This window comes from Ranitomeya variabilis, chromosome 6, assembly GCF_051348905.1.
Source record: "Ranitomeya variabilis isolate aRanVar5 chromosome 6, aRanVar5.hap1, whole genome shotgun sequence".
Taxonomy (NCBI): domain Eukaryota; kingdom Metazoa; phylum Chordata; class Amphibia; order Anura; family Dendrobatidae; genus Ranitomeya; species Ranitomeya variabilis.
Genome location: NC_135237.1, coordinates 150,546,433 through 150,573,444, shown reverse-complemented (window position 1 = coordinate 150,573,444; position 27,012 = coordinate 150,546,433). Strand labels below are relative to the sequence as shown.

The 27,012-nt window shown below is 43.0% G+C and overlaps 1 protein-coding gene across 1 annotated transcript in view; it reads left to right on the top strand.

The window, feature by feature from the left end:
* CNTNAP2 (contactin associated protein 2) overlaps window positions 1-27,012 on the top strand; it is a 3,158,824-nt gene that overhangs the window by 2,732,399 nt on the left and 399,413 nt on the right. Inside the window, exon 14 of the mRNA XM_077269131.1 lies at window positions 22,875-23,031. Within this exon, the coding sequence (XP_077125246.1) occupies window positions 22,875-23,031 (157 nt within the window). The remainder of the gene's footprint in view (window positions 1-22,874; window positions 23,032-27,012) is intronic.

The following is a 27,012-nucleotide window of genomic DNA, read 5'->3' as shown; positions in this document are numbered from 1 at the left end:
AATGATGTGCTACAGTTAGTGCCTTGCAGGGAGTATCGATGAACCTGCTTGTAATTATTGGCAGGTTTTGCACTGTGTGCAGAGCTTTTATGAGTGTAGAAGAACCACAACTACATTTGTTTACAATATTTGAATGGGGCTCTACAGTTGGTGCCTTCAAGGGTATATGGATGACCCTGCTTGCAATTTTTGGCAGGATTTCCACTTAGTGCATAGTCTTTATGAGTCTAGACGTATCACTACACGACAATTTGAACAGAATGTGTATGAGGCCCTCCTTTTTAATAATAATAATTTTTTTCAATAGCACCAACATATTCTGCACTTTACATTTTAGAGGGGACTTGTACCGACAATAAAAGATATTAAAGAATAACAATAATCACATAAATCACCAGATACCAAGAGTAGTGAGGGCCCTGCTCACAAACTTGCAATTTATGAGGAAAGAAAGGAGACATAAAAGGTGGATGGTAACAATTTCTTGTATTGTACAGTCCAGCTATCAATATAATAAATAGGGTGTTCCTGTAATGCTGCATAAACTGGTAACAAACCAGTATGTGTATGGACACAGAGGGCTATTAAGTGCATGTAGGATGTGTTAACAGATGATACAAGGGTCCTGGTTTTGAGACAATTTCATATGGGCAAAATAGAGATAGATAAGTATGTTGAGGCGATAGGCAAGTCTTTATGTCTATTACAGAGTGTATCTGAGTCCTTCTGAGTCCCTAATTTTTGACACTGCTGCTTCCTTCATAAATTACACTGAAATTTCAAATTTTTAATAAAAAAATTAAATTATGGTTTACTTAAATTATTTTTTTTTAAATCCTTTTTAAATGTTAATGAAGAAAAAGCAATATAATTATAATCAGGGATGCTAGGCAGTTTTTTTCTGTAGGAGGCGGGCAAGTAGCCGCTATATAAGAGGAGGGCTCTATGGGGAACTCCAGCCCTGACGAAGAAGGATCGCATCCTTCGAAACGCGTTGGATTGGTTAATCCGCATGCGCGCCCGCCCACTAGCTGTGACATCACACTACTTGCCACGCCCCTTCCACACTCCGCCACCGCTTCGGCGTTGCTTCCGGCCGGGGCACGGCTGAAGTTGGCGGTTCCTACTAGGCTCCTGCGTCCCTCCAGCAGACCTGACTCGCGTGGATCAAGACGCCACTTCTATCCCCTGATCCCACAACCTTGCAGCATGGAGCCGGACTTCCAGCACTAGGAGGATCCGCGCTCACACCATCTCTTTGGCATCTAGTAAGTACACAATTACACCTGTTGTAAGCCTTCTATCTGGCAGCTAATGCCCTCATGCACAACCCCTAGTGCAACTAAAGACACACACACCAGCGCAGGTGATTTACCATTGTTTTCTGCCTTTTTAAATGTTCCAGGGGTCTTCCACATGCTGTTCTCCTCACATTTTCACTTCTCCCAGACATCCGTGTAGGATCTGCCAGAAAAATGTTTTGATTTCCCATTTACTCCCATTACACTCGTCGTTACTGGAAACAAACATCCGAGCATTAGAAATTGATCAGTTCCAGTAACAAGCATTTGAGCATTTTAGTGCTCGCTTATTCCTAGTGTACACCTTTTAACAACTCAGGCACATTTTGTGCCAGTTTGCTTTTTTTCAAAGACTAACATAAGGTCTTAATAAATCATTGCTATTATGCTCTTGTGGCTTATCACGTGCCAGATTTTTTTATTATTTTTATTCATGGAATACATAAAAATAACATGTCCTGCTCTGGTCTCACCTATACAAATGAATGGGCCTTTGAAAAAAATTGACAGCACATATATACTAGACATAGTCTGTCCATTATTTAATGGCTTGGCAATTATACTAATGCCTATTGTCAGCTTTTGTTTATTACCGTGTTATTATTTACTGAGTCAATATTAATGGTAAACTTTCATCAGACCGCAGACTGTCTTACTTAGTAGCCTGTACATCCCAACTCTGCTTTTGAATGACAAGTTTGTGATATGTGCTAATATATTGCGAATACCTTTGATTACGTCCACTTTGCTCACACTAATGCGCTAAATATGTCATTAGAGGCTATTTTTTTATAATGACATAATGCATATTTCACCTGTACCTTATACCTACAGTCCCTGTGCAGCCTTTGCTGAGAGCTGTAATTCATAGCAATAAGCAGATTAATTTGAAGTAGAATTTTCCGAAACTCACAGGACCCTGCAAAATTGGACAATTTGTAATCTGTTTCATTATGATTTTAAAAAAATGCATCACGTCACTTCACGCACTGCAAAAGATTCAGCAGCCAGAGAGTGAACTCATGATGTCAGGCATGACTGTGTTGGCTTCCCTATAGTGCCTTACCACTATCACATCACATGGTCTAGGGCTGCTAATCTGAGGGATTGTCATAACTGCTATAAAAATGTGAGGCAGCAGTGGCTATTTTAAGATTTTTACAGCCTAGAGATTGGAGGGCAAAGCACACAACTCATTACACAAAGAGATTATTATTATTATTTATTATTGTAGCGCCATTTTTTCCATGGCACTTTACATTTGAGGAGGGGTATACATAATAAAAACAAGCACAGTAATCTTAAAAAATACAATTTATGACTGGTACAGGAGGAAAGAGGACCCTGCCCGCCAGGGCTCACAATCTACACGGCATGGGTGAGGATATAGTAAGTGAGGGCAGAGCTGGTCATGCAGCGGTTTGGAGGATCGGTGATTACTGCAGGTTGTAGGCCGGAAGAGGTAGGTCTTTAGGTTCTTATTGAAGGTTTCCATGGTAGGCGAGAGTCTGATATGTTGTGTTAGAGAGTTCCAGAGGAGGGGTGATGCGCGGGAGAATTTGAGTGGATGCAAGGAGCAGAAGAAAGGAAAGTCTGTGTGGAAAGTTGGATACATACTGAGTGGATGCAAGGAGCAGAAGTAAGGAAAGTCAGTGATGGAACAATGCGTAATCTGATTGCGGTGTACTAGTGCAGCACTGACATAATTTGAAAATGGGAGTGGTAGTCTCAGCCTGTGAATAAGAATGCAAAGATTCAAGTAATAGGGAGGTTCTGGACCTACAGAGTCAGTGTGATTGTGAGCTGATTATTTGGAGGAATACTACAGTAACAGCACCTTAACAAAAAATTGGAGTAGCTTTCTGGTGTAAACAATGTCAGTATTTTTGCAGAATTTGATGGCGAACCTGCTTCAATTTGGCATGAAAATGCACAACTCCACATTGCACAAAAATGTAGCAACTTTCTCAAAGCATTTTATGCTAGTTTTCTTGCATAACAGCTTTGATGAATCGCCCCTAAAGGTTTTGTCCAGGTAGAAAAAAAAGTTGTTTTATTATTACGTGTAATAGGACAAAAAAGTCTCACAACATCAGCGCTAGTCCTGACTTCTCCGCCTCCAGCTTTGTTTAGCTGACTATCTCCTTTTTATTTGTAAGCCAACCCCCTTTTCCATCCATGAAACATACATGGCAGCCTTCCTACACCTCTATTTACACTTCACATGGAGAGCGGAAGCTATACGTGACATTTCTATACCTAGGACTGGCACTGATTACTTAAAACCAGGTCCTATCTAATGTATACTGTACTAGTCAGTTTTATCTTCTTTCACTCTCCTGGTTTATTATAAATCCAGGGCATGTGTAGAAAAGCAAAGTGTTCTGGCTCTAGCCTCACCTGTACACTGTGAATGCACCATATGATGCCAGAAATGGCTTGTGATCACATTTCTGGCCTGTTGGATGTCAGTGATGTCAATCACCCTGTGAATGAGCAGCCTGACTCCATGATCATACAGGCTTGGCTAAATAGCCTTTAAATTTCTTTTATTACATGATGTCAATCCTGCCAGAAAGCAGAAGACTGTTATTGGGAATGAGTTACCATCCTGGCTGACACTTTAATGGCAGATTTTCTTTAGGCTAAGTTTGTAGTAAAAATATTTCACCAATGTCTATGTTTTCACTTTTTTATATAAGAGTAATATTTTCATATGTTTTTATACTCTACTATATATATATACTAGATGGTGGCCCAATTCTAATGCATCCGGTATTCTAGAATATGTATGTAGCTTATTTATGAAGATTTCAGAATAATGCAATGAATACACAGGATTCGGCCGGCCGGGCGCAACCAATTAGCGAAACGTGGTTCAAATCCCGCACCAATTTGCGGCTGGACTGCATCTGTCGCTGATTGTTCGCGGCCGGCCGGGCGCAACCAATCAGTGAAGCCAGGGCGAGCTCCAGGTTTTTGAGGGCCCTGGGCGAAAGAGTCTCACAGCCCACGTAGCATATAACACAGCCCACGTAGTATATAGCACAGCCACCGTAGTATATAGCCCAGCCACATAGTATATAGTACAGCTACATAGTATATAACACAGCCCACATAGCATATAGCACAGCCACGCAGTATATTGCACAGCCACATAGTATATTGCACAGCCACGTAGTATATAGCACAGCCACGCAGTATATTGTACAGCCACATAGTATATTGCACAGCCACGTAGTATATTGCACAGCCATGTAGTATATTGCACAGCCACGTAGTATATTGCACAGCCACGTAGTATATAGCACAGCCCATGCAATATATAACACAGCCCACGTAGTATATAGCACAGCCCACGTATTATATAGCACAGCCCACGCAGTATATAACACAGCCCATGCAGTAAATAACACAGCACATGCAGTATATAACACAGCCCACATAGTATATAGCACAGCACATGTAGTATATGGCACAGCCCACACAGTATATAACACAGCCCACGTAGTATATAACATAGCCACGTAGTATATAGCACAGCCACGTAGTATATTGCACAGCCACGTAGTATATAGCACAGCCCATGTAGTATATAGCACAGTGACCTAGTATTTAACACAGCCCACGCAGTATATAACACAGCCCACGTAGTAAATAACACAGTCCATGTAGTATATAGCAATGTGGGCACCATATCCCTGTTAAAAAAAGAATTAAAATAAAAAATAGTTATATAGTCACCTTCCGGCGGCCCCCGGATCCAGCCCAGGCCTTTAGCGATGCTCCTCGTGATGCTCCGTTCCCAGTAATGCCTTGCGGCAATAACCCGTGATGATGTAGCAGTCTCGCGAGACCGCTACGTCATCCCGGGTCATTGCCGCAATGCATTCTTGGTACCGGAGCATCGCGAGGAGCGAGAAAGGCTGCCGCGGACACCGGAAAGTGAGAATGTAATGATTTTTTTTAATTATTATTTTTAACATTATATGTTTTTACTATTGATGCTGCATAGGCAGCATCAATAGTAAAAAGTTGGTCACACTTACAGGGTTAATGGCAGCATTAACAGACTGTGTTACACCGCATTATGCCGCAGTGTAACGCATTCCATTTAACCGACTGCTAAAACGCTATGTGGGCGCTGACTGGAGGGGAGTATGGAGGGGGCACTGACTGGAGGGGAGTAGGGAGGGGCAAATTCGTGGCTGAACTGTGCCTGTCGCTGATTGGTCACACCCATCCGGCAGCGACCAATCAGCGACGCGGGATTTCCGTGACAGACAAACAGACAGACAGACAAATAGACGGAAGTGGACCTTAGACGATTATATATAGATATGTGTGTGTGTGTGTATGCTAACATTTTCCTAAATGTTCTGAGGATTTAGTAACTGCGCATAAAGTAAATTAGAAACTTCAAGGTATTTTTTTTTACCAGAGCCCTTCGTACTTCAACACAAATTGTTGCCTGCTCACGTTAACATCACACAATTCTGCACTCTCAGTGAGCAGAATCCAAAACCTATTTTGACAAATAGAATCATAACCCTAACACATAGAAATTATGTTTTCTGGTGGATTTATTCCTTCCATCAGATTGCACAGCACCATCTGTACTAATTACCCCATAACATCTTGAGATACACCGAGCAGCAGAATTTTTCTCAAAGGAACGCTGAATTATATACAATATATTAACCATGACAGTTTCTTCCCTGTCTGCCCTCCAACTGCTTCTGGGTTGAAAATGTAATTACATAAGTCTTACACTACATGGTCAAAATAATTATACTGATTTATAATTAATAATTTCCATCTTCTGATGGCAGTGTGCCCCATAATTCTACAGTTCACCCATGCTTCTGTTCACAATGATTAATGAAAGGTTTGATTACAGGAATTTTCTAGTTCACTGATTTGTTGGTTGGGGTTATCAGAAGGCACAAATCATTACTGCTTCTTTGGAGTTTTTTTTTTATAGCATAACACATTTACACAAACAGGAGAATACTTTGTTGTAATTAACATATATATATATATATATATATATATATATATATATATATATATATGTATATATACAGGGGTTGGACAAAATAATGGAAACACCTAACGTTTTGGCATAATAATCTTCGAACATGTTATATACATGCAAACCATGACATATGGTAATGTTTTGTAGTTGATTATTTGTGTTACGTGATATGTGTATGTAAATTAACTGTTTGTTTTGCATAATTGTAAGAACATTGTTGAGAACCTGATACCAATGGCAGACCTCTCGGATTTTCAAAGAGGCCAAATTGTTGGTGCTCATATGGCAGACGCTAGTGTAACAGAAAGTGCCCGAATGCTTGGCGTGTCAAGACGTACTGTCTCCAAAGTAATGACGGCATTTGAAAGAGAAGGAAAAATGTCCGCAGCAAAGCACAGGTCCGGCCGAAAGTCAAAGTTGACTGAGAGAGACCGTCGGACTCTAAATCGAATTGTGAGAGAGGATCACAAGACCATGGCGCTGAAAATCACTTCTGAGCTCAATGAACACCTACAGAACCCAGTTTCCATGAAAACTGTTCGTTGGGAGCTGCACAAATCTGGATTCCACGCAAGAGCTGCAATTAGAAAACTGCTGCTCTCAATGACAAATGTTTCCCAGCGCTTAGAGTGGTGTAGAAACCTCCATAATTGGTCCCGCTAGCAGTGGAAACATGTGATATTCTCAAGACGAATCATCGTTTACCCTATTTCCGACCTCCAGCCGAGTGTACGTTTGGAGACAGCCGAAAGAAGCATTCCATCCAGACTGCCTTCTCCCAACCGCAAAACATGGTGGAGGTTCTGTGATGATCTGGGGTGCTATTCCGTGGAGATCCGCCGGGCCAATGATATCCCTTCATGGAAGAATTAACAGCTGAGATCATTTAGGCATTTTGGGTGACCAAGTGCATCCAATGGTTCAAGCACTGTTCCCGGAGGGGAACGCCATCTTTCAGGATGATAATGCACCAATTCATACAGCTAGAATCATTAAAGCATGGCACGAGGAACATTCTAATGAAGTTGAGCATCTCATCTGGCCCCCACAATCCCCAGACCTCAACATTATTGAGCATTTATGGTCGATTTTAGTGATTCAAGTTATACGTTGATTTCCGCCGCCATCGTCGCTCAAAGAACTGGAGGGTGTTTTAACTGTAGAATGGGCTAAAATTCCTTTGGAAACAATTCACACCTTGTATGAATCCACACCTTGGAGAATTGAGGCTGTAAACGCCGCAAAAGGTGGACCTACACCATATTAAACTAACTTTTGTTGATGTTTTCAGGTGTTTCCATTATTTTGTCCAACCCCTGTATATGTGTGTGTCTACAGTACATCAGGGGCACAGGGTTCTTTATAACAAGTGCAACTTTACTGGAAATCTTAATTATATCAGTCTCTAATATGCAGTATCAGCCACAGCACTCTGCAGTTCCAGTTGCATCAACACCGTACATTTCGAGCCTCTGCTCACATTCTTCAGTCAGACCCAGGGATTTCCCATTTGGCACCACAACACTCCCAAGATCTGTTACATTTTGCTCACGCATTTCCCCGGCCAGTTTCCTCTGTTTGAAAGTGATTAAGGCACACTTCTCAGTGCCTAGTTTGGGCCATAGGTCTTGAATGTTACAGGAATGTCCACGGTAAATCTGACATGATGTCATGCTGTCAGAATGATGTATAGTCCACGTGCCTTCAGCCCACTGCAACTTGAAACTGAATTTCACATGAACCTCACACTTTCTCTAACTTTCTCTAATTAACTAATCCAGGAAATACTTCCTCTTTTTGTTTGACCTCGTCCCCTCCAATTCTAGGCATGTCCCAAACATCTAACTGTATCCTGCACTCTTCCTATGGTTGTACACTAATAAGGCACACCACTGCCTTATCTATCCTAATGATACTATCTATCACTAGCTACTACTAAACTATGTTCTATACTTTCCCCTACCCCTGTGCTGAGTGTAACAGGTTACCTTATGCATAACCAATACAGTACCCACACAGTTGCTTCAGTACCTATAACACTCTGTACATTTTACATTACATATTACATCATGTAAAACGCACTAAAACCCAAGTCAATATTCACAGTACAATTGTTGTCTTCAGGGACAGGTATACGGCAGGCTCTATAACACCCTTACAGATGGATTTACATTTCAAAGACCAGCATGCCTATGTGTGATTTGGGCTTTGAGGAGGGGGAGTTGAACTTGATGACAGATTATCATTAGGGCTTTTCTTAAAATATTATTTGACATCTTTTAACCTTTCAGCTGATACATGCTGATCAATACTTTGTAGGATTTGAACCCAGGACCCTAGCGCTGCAAAGCTAACCACCAAGACACAATGCTGTCCTGAGTAGTGGACGGGGTACTTGGTCTAAACACTGGGAACCACTGTGACGTTCAGCCATTCTTCTATTAACTTTTTTGAGCACCTGTGAACCAGTTCCAGATTTAATAGGAATGCAATGTAAACCATATTTATTTCCCCTGCTCATTTGCTCCTGTGGTAATAATGGCTTTATAACTTTGTGTGTTTTCGACTAAGGGTACTGTTACACAGTGCAACTTTCCAACGATCACGACCAGCGATACGACCTGGCCGTGATCGTTGGAAAGTCGCTGTGTGGTCGCTGGAGAGCTGTCACACAGACTGCTCTCCAGCGACCAACGATGCCGAGGTCCCGGGTAACCAGGGTAAACATCGGGTTACTAAGCGCAGGGCCGCGCTTAGTAACCCGATGTTTACCCTGGTTACCAGCGTAAAAGTAAAAAAAAACACACCGTACATACTCACATTCCGGTGTCCTTCAGGTCCCTTGCCGTCTGCTTCCCGCTCTGACTGAGTGCCGCCGTAAAGTGAAAGCAGATCACAGCGGTGACGTCACCGCTGTGCTCTGCTCCGGCCGGCAGTCAGTCAGAGCGGGAAGCAGACGGCAAGGGACCTGAAGGACACCGGAATGTGAGTATGGACGGGTTTTTTTTTTTTACTTTTACGCTGGTAACCAGGGTAAACATCGGGTTACTAAGCGTGGCCCTGCTCTTAGTAACCCGATGTTTACCCTGGTTACAAGCGAACGCATTGCTGGATCGCTGTCACACACAACGATCCAGCGATGACAGCGGGAGATCCAGCGACGAAAGAAAGTTCCAAACGATCTGCTACGACGTACGATTCTCAACAGGGTCCCTGATCGCTGCTGCGTGTCAGACACAGCGATATCGTATGGATATCGCTGGAACGTCACGGATCGTACCGTCGTAGCGACAAAAGTGCCACTGTGTGACAGTACCCTAAGAACTCTTCAATTAACTGTAATATTTGTTTTTCGGATTAAGTTTTCTTAGGGTACCGTCACACAGTACCATTTTCATCGCTACGACGGCACGATCCGTGATGTCGCAGCGTCGTATGATTATCGCTCCAGCGTCGTAGACTGCGGTCACACTTTGCAATCACGGCACTGGAGCGATGCCGGAGTCCCCGGGTAACCAGGGTAAACATCGGGTTACTAAGCGCAGGGCCGCGCTTAGTAACCCGATGTTTACCCTGGTTACCAGCGTAAACGTAAAAAAAACAAACAGTACATACTTACATTCCGGTGTCTGTCCCCCGGCATTCTGCTTCTCTGCACTGTGTAAGCACCATAGCCGGAAAGCACAGCGGTGACGTCACCGCTGTGCTCGCTTTCCGGCCGGCAGGCGCTCACAGTGCAGAGAAGCTGAGATGCCGGAGGACAGACACCGGAATGTGAGTATGTACTGTTTGTTTTTTTTACGTTTACGCTGGTAACCAGGGTAAACATCGGGTTACTAAGCGCGGCCCTGCGCTTAGTTACCCGATGTTTACCCTGGTTACAAGCGAACACATCGCTGGATCGGTGTCACACACAACGATCCAGCGATGTCAGCGGGTGATCAAGCGACGAAAGAAAGTTCCAAACGATCTGCTACGACGTACGATTCTCAGCAGGGTCCCTGATCGCTGCTGCGTGTCAGACACTGCGATATCGTAACGATATCGCTAGAACGTCACGAATCGTACTGTCATAGCGATGAAAATGGCACTGTGTGACGGTACCCTTAGTTACAAAGCATCCTGCAATTGTACATATATAGTTGTATTAATCCTTGATAAAACAGCTATAGATGATATAGGCTCACCCATTTTCCAATCTTTGCATGCATCTGAATAAATTTAAAGCGCATGGTATTTTCATTCATTTATTCAAACGGAATTAAAAAAAGAAAATAAAATTGTTCTGTTGCATGTTGTATTACGGAAGTATAGTCTAACATTGCTGCCACATAGCAATTGAGGTCCATACGGAAGAACATGGCTGCTTGAACCCCTTGGTAGATATGGCTTTGTGCTTAAGCAAAGTTTTATTAAATCTTTGTTATTTTATTTGGTAAATATTTACAGCTCGCTGAAACATTTTGTTTCTTTTATGAAGAAAAGACATGGCAGAAATAATGAAATGAGCTGATTATTCCTGACAAAATCTAGTCTTAAATATGTTTAGTTGACAGATAATTTAGGGCATGACTTCAAGTTGAACTGACTTTTGTTGAATAATTTAAGTGGAACTAACCAGAGCAGCATAAAATGTAAAATGATGGGATTCAATGGATTGTTATTGTCATGCTCCTTGGTCTTCTAAATTAAATTTGAGAAGCTATCAAGCATAGCATAACCTATAATAAAACAAAAAAGCAATGCATGTTAGAGAAAATGTTTCAAATTGATTAAACTACTTGCAATGTTAGTAAATTTGTAAGAAAAAAATGTATTTTTTGTTAATGTTAACTACGTTATAAGGTTTGTTTATTGCAAGGAGATGTGTAAGAAATAGCATAATTTGTATAACATTTATTAATATGTTATTGCTGGTAGAATTGAGGAAAATGATTCACAGGACCCTGGTCCAGTGTCAATGTAGGTAGTCCGTGGCCACTAGACATGGTGTTAATAGAGTCACCAGACCTGATTATGTGGCCAACGTAATGGGAGACCTGCGGACTATCGCTTATCTAATGGCATCTTTGGCTCCTGTTTTGATTTGCTGATCTTGCACGATGCTATCATTGCCACAGAATTCACATATGTTGGCTAATCCAAGGAAAAGCCATGGATGATAACAGATAGAATGCATTTCGTAAAGCTCCCATTTATCAGCCATAGATTTATGGCGTAACTGCTGGACTGGGTTATGTGAATCGATTTGTACCCTCTCTAGTCACCACTGGATCTGACCCTTGCAAACTTCTTCCTACTTACCGGGCCCACTAATCAAAAGAGGCACCATAACCAGTCGTTAATCCACTGGTCAATGAATGATAAGCAGAGTCACTTTGTACGGCTCTTATTGTTGAACTGACCACAAGCTCTGAAGTCACTGTTTTACCAATATTGAGCTGAATGCACAGTGCTCTGCTAATGAGACCCCCATCACCCACTGATTATCTGCTATTGCTAACAAAAGCAAATTATTATTTATCTTGCCGGCATTAAGAAAGATGGTGGATGTCCATGTTTACTACCTGTCACTACTGAAGAGGTGCACTAGTGACTTGGATGGCGAGACACAGCTACAGCATGAAACAGCATCAGGCTACATCATTGCAGTGAGCTATATTTGTATTAGGGAAAAACTTGTTAACCAAACCGAGCTGGTCTGGAGAAGCCGGAGGGGAAGTCACCCAATGTCTCACCGACTGTTGTGAATTTGCTTTTTGCTCCCTCTAGTGGTTACTAGTTTTTTGACTCTGGTTTTTCTGTCATTCCTTTTATCCGCACCTGGGTCGTTAGTTAGGGGTGTTGCTATATAAGCTCCCTGGACCTTCAGTTCAATGCCTGGCAACGTAGTTATCAGAGCTAGTCTGCTGTGCTCTTGTCTACTGATCCTGGTTCCAGTTATATCAGCTAAGTCTGCCTTTTGCTTTTTGCTATTTGTTTTGGTTTTGTATTTTTGTCCAGCTTGTTCCAAATCTATATCCTGACCTTTGCTGGAAGCTCTAGGGGGCTGGTGTTCTCCCCCCGGACCGTTAGACGGTTCGGGGGTTCTTGAATTTCCAGTGTGGATTTTGATAGGGTTTTTGTTGACCATATAAGTTACCTTTCTTTATTCTGCTATCAGTAAGCGGGCCTCTCTGTGCTAAACCTGGTTCATTTCTGTGTTTGTCATTTCCTCTTACCTCACCGTCATTATTTGTGGGGGGCTTCTATCCAGCTTTGAGGTCGGGGCGACCCTCAGGATTGGGCTTTTTCGCTGGCGCCAGGAGATCCGGCATTGGCTGATCTTGATGCGTTTTTTCTGGCGCTCGGTTTACTTTATGAGGAACCCAATCTTGAGATTCAGGCAGAAAAGGCCTTGCTGGCTATGTCTCAGGGGCAGGACAAGGCTGAAGTGTATTGCCAAAAATTTCGGAAATGGTCCGTGCTGACACATTGGAACGAGTGTGCACTGGCCGCTAATTTTAGAAATGGCCTTTCTGAAGCCATTAAGAATGTTATGGTGGGTTTTCCCATTCCCACAGGTCTGAATGATACTATGGCACTGGCTATTCAAATTGACCGGCGGTTGCGGGAGCGCAAAACCGCAAATTCCCTCATGGTGTTGTCTGAACAGACACCTAATTCGGTGCAATGTGATAGAAAAACCGCAAATTCCCTCATGGTGTTGTCTGAACAGACACCTGATTTAATGCAATGTGATAGAATCCTGACTAGAAATGAGCGGAAAATTCATAGACGCCGGAATGGCTTGTGCTACTACTGTGGTGATTCTACACATGTTATCTCAGCATGCTCTAAACGTATAGCTAAGGTTGTTAGTCCTGTCACCGTTGGTAATTTGCAACCTAAATTTATTCTGTCTGTAACTTTGATTTGCTCACTGTCATCTTATCCTGTCATGGCGTTTGTAGATTCAGGTGCTGCCCTGAGTCTCATGGATCTCTCATTTGCTAAGCGCTGTGGTTTTACTCTTGAACCATTAGAAAATCCTATTCCTCTTAGGGGTATTGATGCTACACCATTGGCAGCAAATAAACCGCAGTATTGGACACAGGTTACCATGTGCATGACTCCTGAACACCGCGAGGTGATACGTTTCCTGGTTTTACATAAAATGCATGATTTGGTTGTTTTAGGGCTGCCATGGTTACAGACCCATAATCCAGTCCTGGACTGGAAGGCTATGTCAGTCTCAAGTTGGGGCTGTCGTGGTATTCATGGGGATTCCCTGCCTGTGTCTATTGCTTCTTCTACGCCTTCGGAAGTTCCGGAGTATTTGTCTGATTATCAGGATGTCTTCAGTGAGTCTGAGTCCAGTGCACTGCCTCCTCATAGGGACTGTGACTGTGCTATAGATTTGATCCCAGGCAGTAAATTTCCTAAGGGAAGACTGTTTAATCTGTCGGTACCTGAACATACCGCTATGCGTTCATATATCAAGGAGTCTCTGGAGAAAGGACATATTTGTCCGTCTTCTTCCCCTCTTGGTGCGGGATTCTTTTTTGTGGCAAAAAAGGACGGATCTTTGAGACCTTGTATTGATTATCGGCTTTTAAATAAGATCACTGTCAAATTTCAGTATCCTTTACCGCTGTTGTCTGACTTGTTTGCCCGGATTAAGGGTGCCAAGTGGTTCACCAAGATAGACCTTCGTGGTGCGTACAACCTTGTGCGCATTAAGCAAGGTGATGAATGGAAAACCGCATTCAATACGCCCGAAGGTCATTTTGAGTACTTGGTGATGCCTTTTGGGCTCTCCAATGCGCCTTCAGTTTTTCAGTCCTTTATGCATGACATTTTCCGGAAGTATCTGGATAAATTTTTGATTGTTTATCTGGATGATATTTTGGTTTTTTCTGATAATTGGGATTCGCATGTGGAGCAGGTCAGGTTGGTCTTTAAAATTTTGCGTGAAAATTCTTTGTTTGTCAAGGGCTCAAAGTGTCTCTTTGGTGTACAGAAGGTTCCCTTTTTGGGGTTCATTTTTTCCCCTTCTGCTGTGGAGATGGACCCAGTCAAGGTCCGAGCTATTCTTGATTGGACTCAGCCCTCGTCAGTTAAGAGTCTTCAGAAGTTCTTGGGCTTCGCTAACTTCTACCGTCGTTTTATCGCTAATTTTTCTAGCATTGTGAAACCTTTGACGGATATGACCAAGAAGGGCTCCGATGTAGCTAACTGGGCTCCTGCTGCCGTGGAGGCTTTCCAGGAGTTGAAACGCCGGTTTACTTCGGCGCCTGTTTTGTGCCAGCCTGACGTCTCACTTCCCTTTCAGGTTGAGGTGGATGCTTCGGAGATTGGGGCAGGGGCCGTTTTGTCGCAGAGAGGCCCTGGTTGCTCTGTTATGAAACCTTGTGCCTTTTTCTCTAGGAAGTTTTCGCCTGCCGAGCGAAATTATGATGTGGGCAATCGGGAGTTGTTGGCCATGAAATGGGCATTTGAGGAGTGGCGTCATTGGCTCGAGGGTGCTAAGCATCGTGTGGTGGTCTTGACTGATCACAAAAATCTGATGTATCTCGAGTCTGCTAAACGCCTTAATCCGAGACAGGCCCGCTGGTCATTGTTTTTCTCCCGCTTTGATTTTGTTGTCTCGTATTTACCAGGTTCAAAGAATGTGAAGGCCGATGCTCTTTCTAGGAGCTTTGTGCCTGATGCTCCTGTAGTCGCTGATCCTGTTGGTATTCTTAAAGATGGAGTTATCTTGTCAGCTATTTCTCCGGATCTGCGACGTGTGTTGCAGAGATTTCAGGCTGATAGGCCTGAGTCTTGTCCACCTGACAGACTGTTTGTCCCGGATAAGTGGACCAGCAGAGTCATTTCCGAGGTTCATTCCTCGGTGTTGGCAGGTCACCCGGGAATTTTTGGCACCAGAGATCTGGTGGCCAGGTCCTTTTGGTGGCCTTCCTTGTCAAGGGATGTGCGGTCATTTGTGCAGTCCTGTGGGACTTGTGCTCGAGCTAAGCCTTGCTGTTCTCGTGCCAGCGGTTTGCTCTTGCCCTTGCCTGTCCCGAAGAGACCTTGGACACATATCTCCATGGATTTCATTTCTGATCTTCCGCTATCTCAGGGCATGTCCGTTATCTGGGTGATATGTGATCGCTTCTCCAAGATGGTCCATTTGGTTCCTTTGCCTAAGCTGCCTTCCTCTTCCGATCTGGTTCCTGTGTTTTTCCAGAACGTGGTTCGTTTGCACGGCATCCCTGAGAATATTGTGTCAGACAGAGGATCCCAGTTCGTTTCCAGGTTCTGGCGATCCTTTTGTAGTAGGATGGGCATTGATTTGTCGTTTTCGTCTGCTTTCCATCCTCAGACTAATGGACAGACGGAGCGAACCAATCAGACTTTGGAGGCTTATTTGAGGTGTTTTGTCTCTGCTGATCAGGACGATTGGGTGACATTCTTGCCGTTGGCTGAGTTTGCCCTTAATAATCGGGCTAGTTCCGCCACCTTGGTTTCGCCTTTTTTCTGCAACTCTTTTTTCCATCCTCGCTTTTCTTCGGGTCATGTGGAGCCTTCTGACTGTCCTGGGGTGGATTCTGTGGTGGATAGGTTGCAGCAGATCTGGAATCATGTGGTGGACAACTTGAAGTTGTCACAGGAGAAGGCTCAGCGCTTTGCCAACCGCCGCCGCGGTGTGGGTCCCCGACTACGCGTTGGGGATTTGGTATGGCTTTCTTCCCGCTTTGTTCCTATGAAGGTCTCCTCTCCCAAATTTAAACCTCGTTTTATTGGGCCTTACAAGATATTGGAAATCCTTAATCCTGTATCTTTTCGTCTGGATCTTCCTGTGTCGTTTGCTATTCACAATGTATTTCATAGGTCCTTGTTGCGGCGGTACATTGTGCCTGTAGTTCCTTCTGCTGAGCCTCCTGCTCCGGTGTTGGTTGAGGGCGAGTTGGAGTACGTGGTGGAGAAGATCTTGGATTCTCGCCTCTCCAGGCGGAGGCTTCAGTACCTGGTCAAGTGGAAGGGCTATGGTCAGGAGGATAATTCCTGGGTGGTCGCCTCTGATGTTCATGCGGCCGATTTAGTTTGTGCCTTTCATGCCGCTCATCCTGATCGCCCTGGTGGTCGTGGTGAGGGTTCGGTGACCCCTCACTAAGGGGGGGGTACTGTTGTGAATTTGCTTTTTGCTCCCTCTAGTGGTTACTAGTTTTTTGACTCTGGTTTTTCTGTCATTCCTTTTATCCGCACCTGGGTCGTTAGTTAGGGGTGTTGCTATATAAGCTCCCTGGACCTTCAGTTCAATGCCTGGCAACGTAGTTATCAGAGCTAGTCTGCTGTGCTCTTGTCTACTGATCCTGGTTCCAGTTATATCAGCTAAGTCTGCCTTTTGCTTTTTGCTATTTGTTTTGGTTTTGTATTTTTGTCCAGCTTGTTCCAAATCTATATCCTGACCTTTGCTGGAAGCTCTAGGGGGCTGGTGTTCTCCCCCCGGACCGTTAGACGGTTCGGGGGTTCTTGAATTTCCAGTGTGGATTTTGATAGGGTTTTTGTTGACCATATAAGTTACCTTTCTTTATTCTGCTATCAGTAAGCGGGCCTCTCTGTGCTAAACCTGGTTCATTTCTGTGTTTGTCATTTCCTCTTACCTCACCGTCATTATTTGTGGGGGGCTTCTATCCAGCTTTGGGGTCCCCTTCTCTGGAGGCAAGAAAGGTCTTTGTTTTCCTCTACTAGGGGTAGCTAGATTCTCCGGCTGGCGCGTGTCATCTAGAATCAACGTAGGAATGATCCCCGGCTACTTCTAGTGTTGGCGTTAGGAGTAGATATATGGTCAACCCAGTTACCACTGCCCTATGAGCTGGATTTTTGTATTCTGCAGACTTCCACGTTCCTCTGAGACCCTCGCCATTGGGGTCATAACACCGACCAGGCTCAAATTGTGTTTTCTTTGAAAAGTGGCAGCATTTAAAAGTAGAATATCTCTTACAGCAATGATGGAGCTTGTCACTATTTTATACTGTTGTTGTTTAGGGCAGCATGAAAATGATGAAAGGTTATCTTTAAGTCATTGCCTGCAAAACCGTAATTCATTTAAAGCGTTTATTGAATGCCAGAAAGTTGTTTAGTAATTTATCTCTATTGTTATACCTCTGAATCAATGAAAAGCCAAGAGAACTTTAAAAGTAAACAATATGCATTCTTAAGAACACTTTATTAGACAGGAGTGAAATGAAAATTAGTTACTTCCGGAAGATTAATATAGTATACTCTACATACTTTGACTTTGGCTGATACGTAATACAATCTGGAAACACTGCAAAGACATTACATTTAAGATATGTACAGTATGTATATACAAGTGGGTGAAATAAGTATTAAAAACATCACTAATTTTCAAAATAAATATATTTCTAAAGGTGCTATTGACATGAAATTCTCACCAGATGTCGGTAACAACTAGTGATGAGCGAGTATACTCATTGCTCGGGTGGTCTCTGAGTATTTTGGCATGCTCAGAGATTTAGTTTTCGTAGCCTCAGCTGTATGATTTGTGACTGCTAGACAGGCTGAATACATGTTGGAATTCCCTAACAAACAGGCAACCCCCACATGTATTCAGGCTGTCTAGCAGTCGCAAATCATGCAGCTGCGGTGACAAAAACGAAATCTCCGAGCACTGCAAAATACTGGGAGGACACCTGAGCATGCTCGAGAATACCCGAGCAACGAGTATACTCGCTCATCACTGGTAACAACCAATTTAATCCACACAGGCAAAGAAATTAAACTATAGATGTACATAAATAAGGTGTGTGCAATAGTGAGAAATGACAAAGAGGAAAAGTATTGAATACATGAAGAAAGAGAGATGAAAAAAGACATACAAAGTCAATGCACCAACTGAAGTCAATTAGCAATTAGAAAGCAATCCCACCACTTAGTGAAAACTAATATCAGCAGGTTTAACTGACGGTCTATAAAAAGGTGTCTGATTACCAAGGTGCCACACAAGAAACATCTCATGATGGGTAAAACCTGTGAGCTGTTTCAAGATCTTCGCAGCCTTATTGTTGCAAAACATACTGATGTAATTGCTTGCAGAAGAATTTCTAAACTACTGAAGGTTCCATAGAGCACAGTTGGGGCCATAATTTGGAAGTGGAAAAAACATAATTTCACCACAAACCGGCCAAAACCAGGTGCTCCCCACAAGATTTAAGTCAGAGGAATAAAAAAACTTATCAAAACAGTTGTCCATGCTCCAAGGACTACCTGTGGAGAGTTACAGAAAGACCTGGCATCAACAGTCACAATTGTTTCAAAGAAAACTATAAGTAATGCACTCAACATCCATGGCCTGTATGCACACTCACTATACAACACTTCATTGCTGAACAAAAAGCATGTTCAAATGCATTTAAAGTTTGCTGAACAAGATTTAGACAAGCCTGTGAAATACTGGGATAATAGTCTTGTCAGATGAGAACAAAATTGAACTCTTCAAATGCCATAACACTCACCATGTTTGGAAGCCAAAAGGCACTACATATCACCCCAAAAAACACAGTGCGAACAGTGAAATTTGGAGGTGGAACATTGTGGTGTGGGGCTATTTTTCAGCATACAACACTGGCAAACATCATATAACTGAAGAAAGGATGTATGGACAAATGTGCAGAGACATTCTTCATAAAAATCTGCTGCCATCTACCAGGATGATAAAAATGGAATGAGAGTGGACATTTCAGAAAGACAATCATGCCAAAAGCACAGCCAAGCAACCTCTCAATTGGAAAATAAAGCTGCTAGAATGATCCAGCCAATCACCTAACTTAAAACCAACAGAAACATTATGGAAGGAACTAAAGCTCAGAGTTCATAGAAGAAGCCCATGGGATCTTCAGGACTTGTAGAGTAGACTAATAGGCCAAAATCATACCTGTGCAATGCATGCAACTAGTTTCTTCTTACAGGAGGCGTCTTGAAACTGTCATCACCAACAAATGTTTTTGGGCGAAGTAGTGATTAAATTTCAGTAAGTGTGTTCAATACTTTTTCCCTGTGTCATTTATCATTATTACACATAACTTAATTTATGGATATCTATGGTTTGATTTTTTTTGCCTTTATGGATTGGATGGGTTGTTATCGACATCTGGTGATTTTATATCAATAGCAAATTTAGAAATATAGTTACTTAGAAAAATGGTGATGTGTTCAATGCTTATTTCACCCACTGCATTCATAGCGTTCATCACATATAGTTTGTATATTCCCTGCTCAAAAAAATAAAGGGAACACTTAAACAACAGAATATAACTCCAAGTAAATCAAACTTCTGTGAAATCAAACTGTCCACTTAGGAAGCAACACTGTTTGACAATCAATTTCACATGCTGTTGTGCAAATGGAATAAACAACAGATGGAAATTATTTGCAATTATCAAGACACACTCAATAAGGGAGTGGTTCTACAGGTGGGGACCACAGACCACATCTCAGTACCAATGCTTTCTGGCTGATGTTTTGGGCACTTTTAAATGTTGGTTGTGCTTTCACACTCGTGGTAGCATGAGATGGACCCTACAACCCACACAAGTGGCTCAGGTAGTGCAGCACATCCAGGATGGCACATCAATGCGAGGGGTGGCAAGAAGGTTTGCTGTGTCTGTCAGCGTAATGTCCAGAGGCTGGAGGCACTACCAGGAGACAGGCCAGTACACCAGGAGACATGGAGGGGGCCATAGGAGGGCAACAACCCAGCAGCAGGACCACTACCTCAGCTTTTGTGCAAGGAGGAACAGGAGGAGCACTGCCAGAACCCTGCAAAATGACCTCCAGCAGGCCACAAGTGTGCATGTGTCTGCACACACGGTTAGAAACCGACTCCATGAAGATGGTCTGAGTGCCCGATGTCCACAGATGAGGGTTGTGCTCACAGCCCAATACCGTGCAGGATGCTTGGCATTTGCCACAGAACACCAGGATTGGCAAATTTGTCACTGGAGCCCTGTGATCTTCACAGATGAAAGCAGGTTCACACTGAGAACAAGTGACAGATGTGACAGAGTCTGGAGATGCCGTGGAGAGCGATCTGCTGCCTGTAACATCCTTCAGCATGACCGGTTTGGCAGTGAGTCAGTAATGGTGTGGGGTGGCATTTCTTTGGAGGGCCGCAAAGCCCTACATGTGCTTGCCAAAGGTAGCCAGACTGCCATTAGGTACCGAGATGAGATCCTCAGACCACTTGTGACACCATATGCTGGTGCGGTTGGCCCTGGGTTTCTACTGATGCAGGAGAATGCCAGACCTCATGTGGCTGGAGTGTGTTAGCAGTTCCTGCAATATGAAGGCATTGAAGCTATGGACTGGACCTGAATCCAATTGAACACATCTGGGACATCATGTCTCGCACCATCCACCAACGTCATGTTGCACCACAGACTGTCCAGGAGTTGGCGGACGCTTTAGTCCAGGTCTGGGAGGAGATCCCTCAGGAGACCATCCACAGCCTCATCAGGAGCATGCCCAGGCGTTGTATGGAGGTCATACAGGCACATGGAGGCCACACACACTACTGAGCATCATTTCCTTGTCTTGAGGCATTTCTACTGAAGTTGGATCAGCCTGTAAATTCATTTTCCATTTTGATTTTGAGCATCATTCCAACTCCAGACCTCCGTGGGATATTAGTTGTGATTTACATTGATCATTTTTAGGTTTTATTATTCTCAGCACATTCCACTATGTAGTGAATAAAGATTTACAACTGGAATATTTAATTCAGTGATATCTAGAATGTGGGATTTTAGTATTCCCTTTACTTTTTTGAGCAGTGTATATATATATATATATATATATATATATATATATATATATATATACACAGTATATATACACACACACATATATAAGCATGCATGAGTACACCCTTTTGAAAAGCAAGATTTTAATCAATATCCAACTGCAGTTAAGAAGAATTTCCAAACTGTTCACAAGATTACGTTTCATAGAGCTTATTTTTAACCCATAACATGAAAGTAAGATTAATAATATAACTTTCATTACAAAATCTCGAGCGTTTCTCAAATTAGTTGATGCAAAAATTAATACACCCCACATCAAAACTAATGATATCGAGTGTTCTAGCCATGCAATAAACAAGCTGGTGACATATTGCAACATCTATCTTTTTCCATTATTCAAGAACGACCTCTTTTAGTGCCTGGACACTGGAAGGCACTGAATGCTGAATGGAGAGTGATGCTCAACTTGTTTTTTTCAGAATTCCCCATAGATGTTTTGACTGGGTTCAGATCAGGAGCGACATGGCCACTGAATCACTTTCACCCTGTTCTTCAGAAATGCAAAAGGTGTGTGTTTTGGATCATTTTCATGTTGGGAAATTGCATGTCTACCAAGGGTACAGAGTCATGGTAGCATCTTCTCTAGAAGATGGCGCAGCACATCTGTGAATTCATGATACCATCAATGAAATGTAGCTCCCTGACACCAGCATCACTTATGCTGTCCCCATTTTTAAGTGAAACATAGTGGTGTAGTTTCTTTTTTGTGGGACTGCATGAGTCACAGATGTCCTGCTCTACCTTGAAATAGAAGATGCTCCCATCACTCCGTGCCCTTAGTACACATGCATTTTCTAACATGACAATAATCCAAAACACAGATATGTTGCATTTCTGAATATCAAAGCGGTGAAAGTCATTCAGCAGCCAAGTACTTCTCCTGATCTGAACCTAATTGAATACTCATCAGGAATTATGAAGAGACAAGTTGATCATCACTCTCCATCCAGCATCCAAGCTCTAAAACAGGTCATTCTTGAAGAACAGAAAAAGATAGATGTTACAATATGTCACCAACTTGTTCATTCCATGCCCAGAAGACTTGGTGCTTTCCTTAAAAATCATGGTGGTCATAGAAAACACTATATGTAGTAGTTTTTTTATGTGTGGTGTATTCATTTGTGCATTGACTAATTTGAGTAAAACTGAAAATTTTGTAATGAAAGTTATATTATTAACCTTAGTTTCATGTTGTGGGTTAAAAAATGTTCTATGAGACTCAGTCTTGTCAAAGTTTTGGAAACTGTTCCTGTGTTCAGTGAGGTACTGATTAATATCATACTTTTCAAAGGGGGTGTGATCATTTGTGCTGAGAGCTATATACTTTTTATTCTCATGATTAGAAATTCATTGTTAGAGTGAGTTTCCCAATAAGATCCCAGTCAGCAACTGTCAGGTGATTGTCCTCAAGTTGAGTAGTCTACTTCCGATCTTTTTGGGCTCATTGTTGTGTCAGAGTTTTGGCCCTACAAAAGATCCTTAAATACTCTGATCAGCCAATCCGACCCTGTACATATGTACAGTCACGGCTTTCCAAAATATATAATTTCCTCTAATGTCACTTGTCAGTTCATTATGAGATGTTAAATTGGATAATGTATTTGTTTTCTTGTCTACTTATGAATTATTAGTCCCATTTATGTAAATCGCCGTTAATATTGATTTTTTTTTTTATCTTTCCAGATGGAAATCCTTACACATGGTGGGTTGGGAAAGGAAATGAAAAACACTATTATTGGGGAGATTCTGGACCTGGCATTCAGAAATGTTCATGTGGAATTGATAGGAACTGCACTGATGGAAGATTCCACTGTAACTGTGATGCTGACCAAAGACAATGGTAAGTAATGTCATACACTATCCTTTTATTAATTGACCACACTGATAAAATATTTTGTTGGACTGTGCAAAGAATTGTCTGGACATAAAAAACATTGATGACTTTTGCTTAAGATAGGCAATCAATATTGAATCTGTGGTGGTCTAGCATCCAGCACTTCCACTGATCAGCTGTTATTAATTTCAGCACCAGACCCCCACCAATCTGATATTGATAACCTATACAAAGGAAATTGTATGCCTGCATAACCACTATAATGATCATTTAAAAAAATATAAAACATTTTTCTATTTGGTTGTGCCAGCACGGATGTATTAATTTATCGATGTACAGACAGAAGATTATTTCAACTCCAGAGGATGAGATGAAAAGCATTTATTCATATTGATAACTTCTATTGATCATGATTTTGCGTGCATTCATTGTTTCTTTGATTTTATCGCTTAACCTCTTTCTGACCTCGGACGGGATAGTACGTCCGAAGTCAGATCCCCTGCTTTGATGTAGGCTCCGACGGTGAGCCCACATCAAAGCCGCGACATGTCAGCTGTTTTGAACAGCTGACATGTGCGCGCAATAGCGACGAGTGGAGAAGCGATCCAACTGCCGCTATTAACTAGTTAAATGCTGCTGTCAAACGCTGACAGCAGCATTTAACTACCGCTTCTGGACACGCGGCCGGAAATGCGCGCATCGCCGACCCCCGTCACATGATCGGGGATCAGCGATGCATTGGCATAGCAACCAGAGGTCTCTTTGACACCTCTATGGTTGCTGATGCCGGCTTGCTGTGAGCGCCACCCTGTGGTTGGTGCTCATAGCAAGCCTGTAATTAAGCTACATAGGAGTGATCTGATGATCGATGCTATGTAGCAGAGCCGATAAGGCTATGCCAGCTTCTAGCCTCCCATGGAGGCTATTGAAGCATGGCAAAAGTAAAAAAATGTTTAAAAAAATATGAAATAAAAAAGTTTAAATCACCCCCCTTTCGCCCCATTCAAAATAAAACAATAAAAATAAAATCAAACATACACATATTTGGTATCGCCGCGTTCAGAATCGCCCGATCTATCAACACAAAAAAAGGATTAACCTGATCGCTAAACGACGTAGTGAGAAAAAAATTTTAAACGCCAAAATTACGTTTACCACCACAATGGTATCGCTAAAAACATCAGCTCAGCACGCAAAAAATAAGCCCTCACCCGACCCCAGATCACAAAAAATGGAGAAGCTACGGGTATCTGAAAATGGTGCAATTTTTTTTTTTTTTTAGCAAAGTTTGGAATTTTTTTTCACCACATAGATAAAAAATTACCTAGACATGTTTGGTGTCTATGAATTTATAATGACCTGGAGAATCATAACGGCAGGTCAGTTTTAGCATTCAATGAACCTAGCAAAAAAGCCAAACCAAAAAAACACGCATGAGATTACACTTTTTTGCAATTTCACCGCACTTGGGATTTTTTTCTCATTTTCCAGTACACGTCACGGTAAAACCAATGATGTCATTCAAAAGTACAACTCGTTCTGCAAAAAATAAGCCCTCACATGGCCATATTGACAGAAAAATAAAAAAGTTATGGCTCTGGGAAGGAGGGGAGCGAAAAACGACCACGGAAAAACGGAAAATCCCAAGGTCATGAAGGGGTTAAATTAGCCTAATCTAAGAGTAAGGGTACCGTCACACAGTGCAATTTTGATCGCTACGACGGCACGATCCGTGACGTCGCAGCGATCGTATGATTATCGCTCCAGCGTCGTAGACTGCGGTCACACGTTGCAATCACGGCGCTGGAGCGATGCCGAAGTCCCCGGGTAACCAGGGTAAACATCGGGTTACTAAGCGCAGGGCCGCGCTTAGTAACCCGATGTTTACCGTGGTTACCAGCGTAAAAGTAAAAAAAAAAAAACGTACATGCTCACCATCTGATGTCCGTCCGGTCCCTTGCCGTCCGCTTCCCGCTCCGGTGTTCTAGAGAAAAGCCGGCAATTCAGTGCAGTCTACAGTAAAATCACACTGACAGGTTAGAATAGAACAGATAAAATTAATGTCTGCACATAGTATAGGGAGATATATATATGTCAGTGAGACACACATATATATATATATATATACACTCACCGGCCACTTTATTAGGTACACCTGTCCAACTTCTTGTTAACACTTAATTTCTAATCATCCAATCACATGGCGGCAACTCAGTGCATTTAGGCATGTAGACATGGTCAAGACAATCTCCTGCAGTTCAAACCGAGCATCAGTATGGGGAAGAAAGGTGATTTGAGTGCCTTTGAACGTGGCATGGTTGTTGGTGCCAGAAGGGCTGGTCTGAGTATTTCAGAAACTGCTGATCTACTGGGATTTTCACGCACAACCATCTCTAGGGTTTACAGAGAATGGTCCGAAAAAGAAAAAAAATCCAGTGAGCGGCAGTTCTGTGGGCGGAAATGCCTTGTTGATGCCAGAGGTCAGAGGAGAATGGGCAGACTGGTTCGAGCTGATAGAAAGGCAACAGTGACTCAAATCGCCACCCGTTACAACCAAGGTAGGCCTAAGAGCATCTCTGAACGCACAGTGCGTCAAACTTTGAGGCAGATGGGCTACAGCAGCAGAAGACCACACCGGGTACCACTCCTTTCAGCTAAGAACAGGAAACTGAGGCTACAATTTGTACAAGCTCATCGAAATTGGACAGTAGAAGATTGGAAAAACGTTGCTTGGTCTGATGAGTCTCGATTTCTGCTGCGACATTCGGATGGTAGGGTCAGAATTTGGCGTAAACAACATGAAAGCATGGATCCATCCTGCCTTGTATGGAGCATCTTTGGGATGTGCAGCCGACAAATCTGCGGCAACTGTGTGATGCCATCATGTCAATATGGACCAAAATCTCTGAGGAATGCTTCCAGCACCTTGTTGAATCTATGCCACGAAGAATTGAGGCAGTTCTGAAGGCAAAAGGGGGTCCAACCCGTTACTAGCATGGTGTACCTAATAAAGTGGCCGGTGAGTGTATACTAGATGGTGGCCCGATTCTAACGCATCGGGTATTCTAGAATATGCATGTCCACGTAGTATATTGCCCAGCTACATAGTATATTGCCCAGCCACGTAGTATATTGCCCAGCCACGTAGTATATTGCCCAGCCACATAGTATATTGCCCAGTCACGTAGTATATTGCCCTGCCACGTAGTGTATTGCCCAGCTACCTAGTATACAGCACAGCTACGTAGTATATTGCACAGAGCCACATAGTATATTGCACAGCTTTGTAGTATATTGCCCAGCCTTGTAGTATATTGTCCAGCCATGTAGTATATTGCCCAGCCTTGTAGTATACAGCAGAGCCACGTAGGATATTGCTCAGTGACGTAGTATATTACCGAGGCACGTATGTGACAGGTCCAAAAAATAAAAAATAAACATACTCACCTAACGATCCGAGGGCCCCTTGTAGTGTATCATACTCACCATTCTTGTTGCTGCTCCTCCGCGTCCCGCCTCTCCTCTTCGTGGGATCCTGTGCAGATGGTAGTGCTCGGCTTCAGGAAAATGGCCGCGGGATGCCGCGCGTGCGCAGATCGAGATCGCGGCGGCCATTTTCCTGAAGCCAAGTTCCATTGCAAGTGCCAGGGCTGGTGGGAGCAGGACCTATGAAGACGTCGCGGTCACATGACCGTGACGTCACGGAAGGTCCTTGCCGCACACCAGCCCTGGGACGGGACCTCACCACAAGCTGACGGTTGTAATGGAGCGGTCCGGGGAGCGTGGCGAGGAGCGAGAAAGGCGGAGGGTGAGTATAGCAGGTTTTTTTTTTTAATTTATTATTTTTAACATTACATTTTGTACTATTGATGCCGCATAGGCAGCGTCAATAGTACAAAGTTGGGGACACACAGGGTTAATAGCAGCGGTAACAGAGTGCGTTACCCGCGGCATAACACGGTCCGTTACCACCGGCATTAACCCTGT